The following is a 206-nucleotide window of genomic DNA, read 5'->3' as shown; positions in this document are numbered from 1 at the left end:
GCCGTGGCACGATCAAAGACAGTTGGTGCCTATAACTCAGTGATGCCCTCCGATTTCTCTCATAATGAATGACACCTTGGGATAGAAGCTACTACTTACTTGAGCGTACTATAGGAAACGCAACTAAAAGTTAAGATTTGTCTCTGTAAAACGCGTTAGTTAGCATTTTCATTAAATCTGGAAATCACTTCATGTGTGTAGGACTG

At 40.8% G+C, this 206-nt stretch overlaps 1 protein-coding gene across 1 annotated transcript in view; it reads right to left on the bottom strand.

Moving 5' to 3' along the window:
- The window catches only part of LOC119587246, a 2,008-nt gene that overhangs the window by 1,094 nt on the left and 708 nt on the right, over positions 1–206 (bottom strand). The window contains exon 2 of the mRNA XM_037936000.1: positions 100–108. Within this exon, the coding sequence (XP_037791928.1) occupies positions 100–108 (9 nt within the window). The remainder of the gene's footprint in view (positions 1–99; positions 109–206) is intronic.

This window comes from Penaeus monodon, chromosome 22 (genome assembly GCF_015228065.2).
Source record: "Penaeus monodon isolate SGIC_2016 chromosome 22, NSTDA_Pmon_1, whole genome shotgun sequence".
NCBI classification, from domain to species: Eukaryota; Metazoa; Arthropoda; class Malacostraca; order Decapoda; family Penaeidae; genus Penaeus; species Penaeus monodon.
Note: the sequence above shows the minus strand (reverse complement) of the source record. Positions and strands in the feature narration are given on the sequence as shown.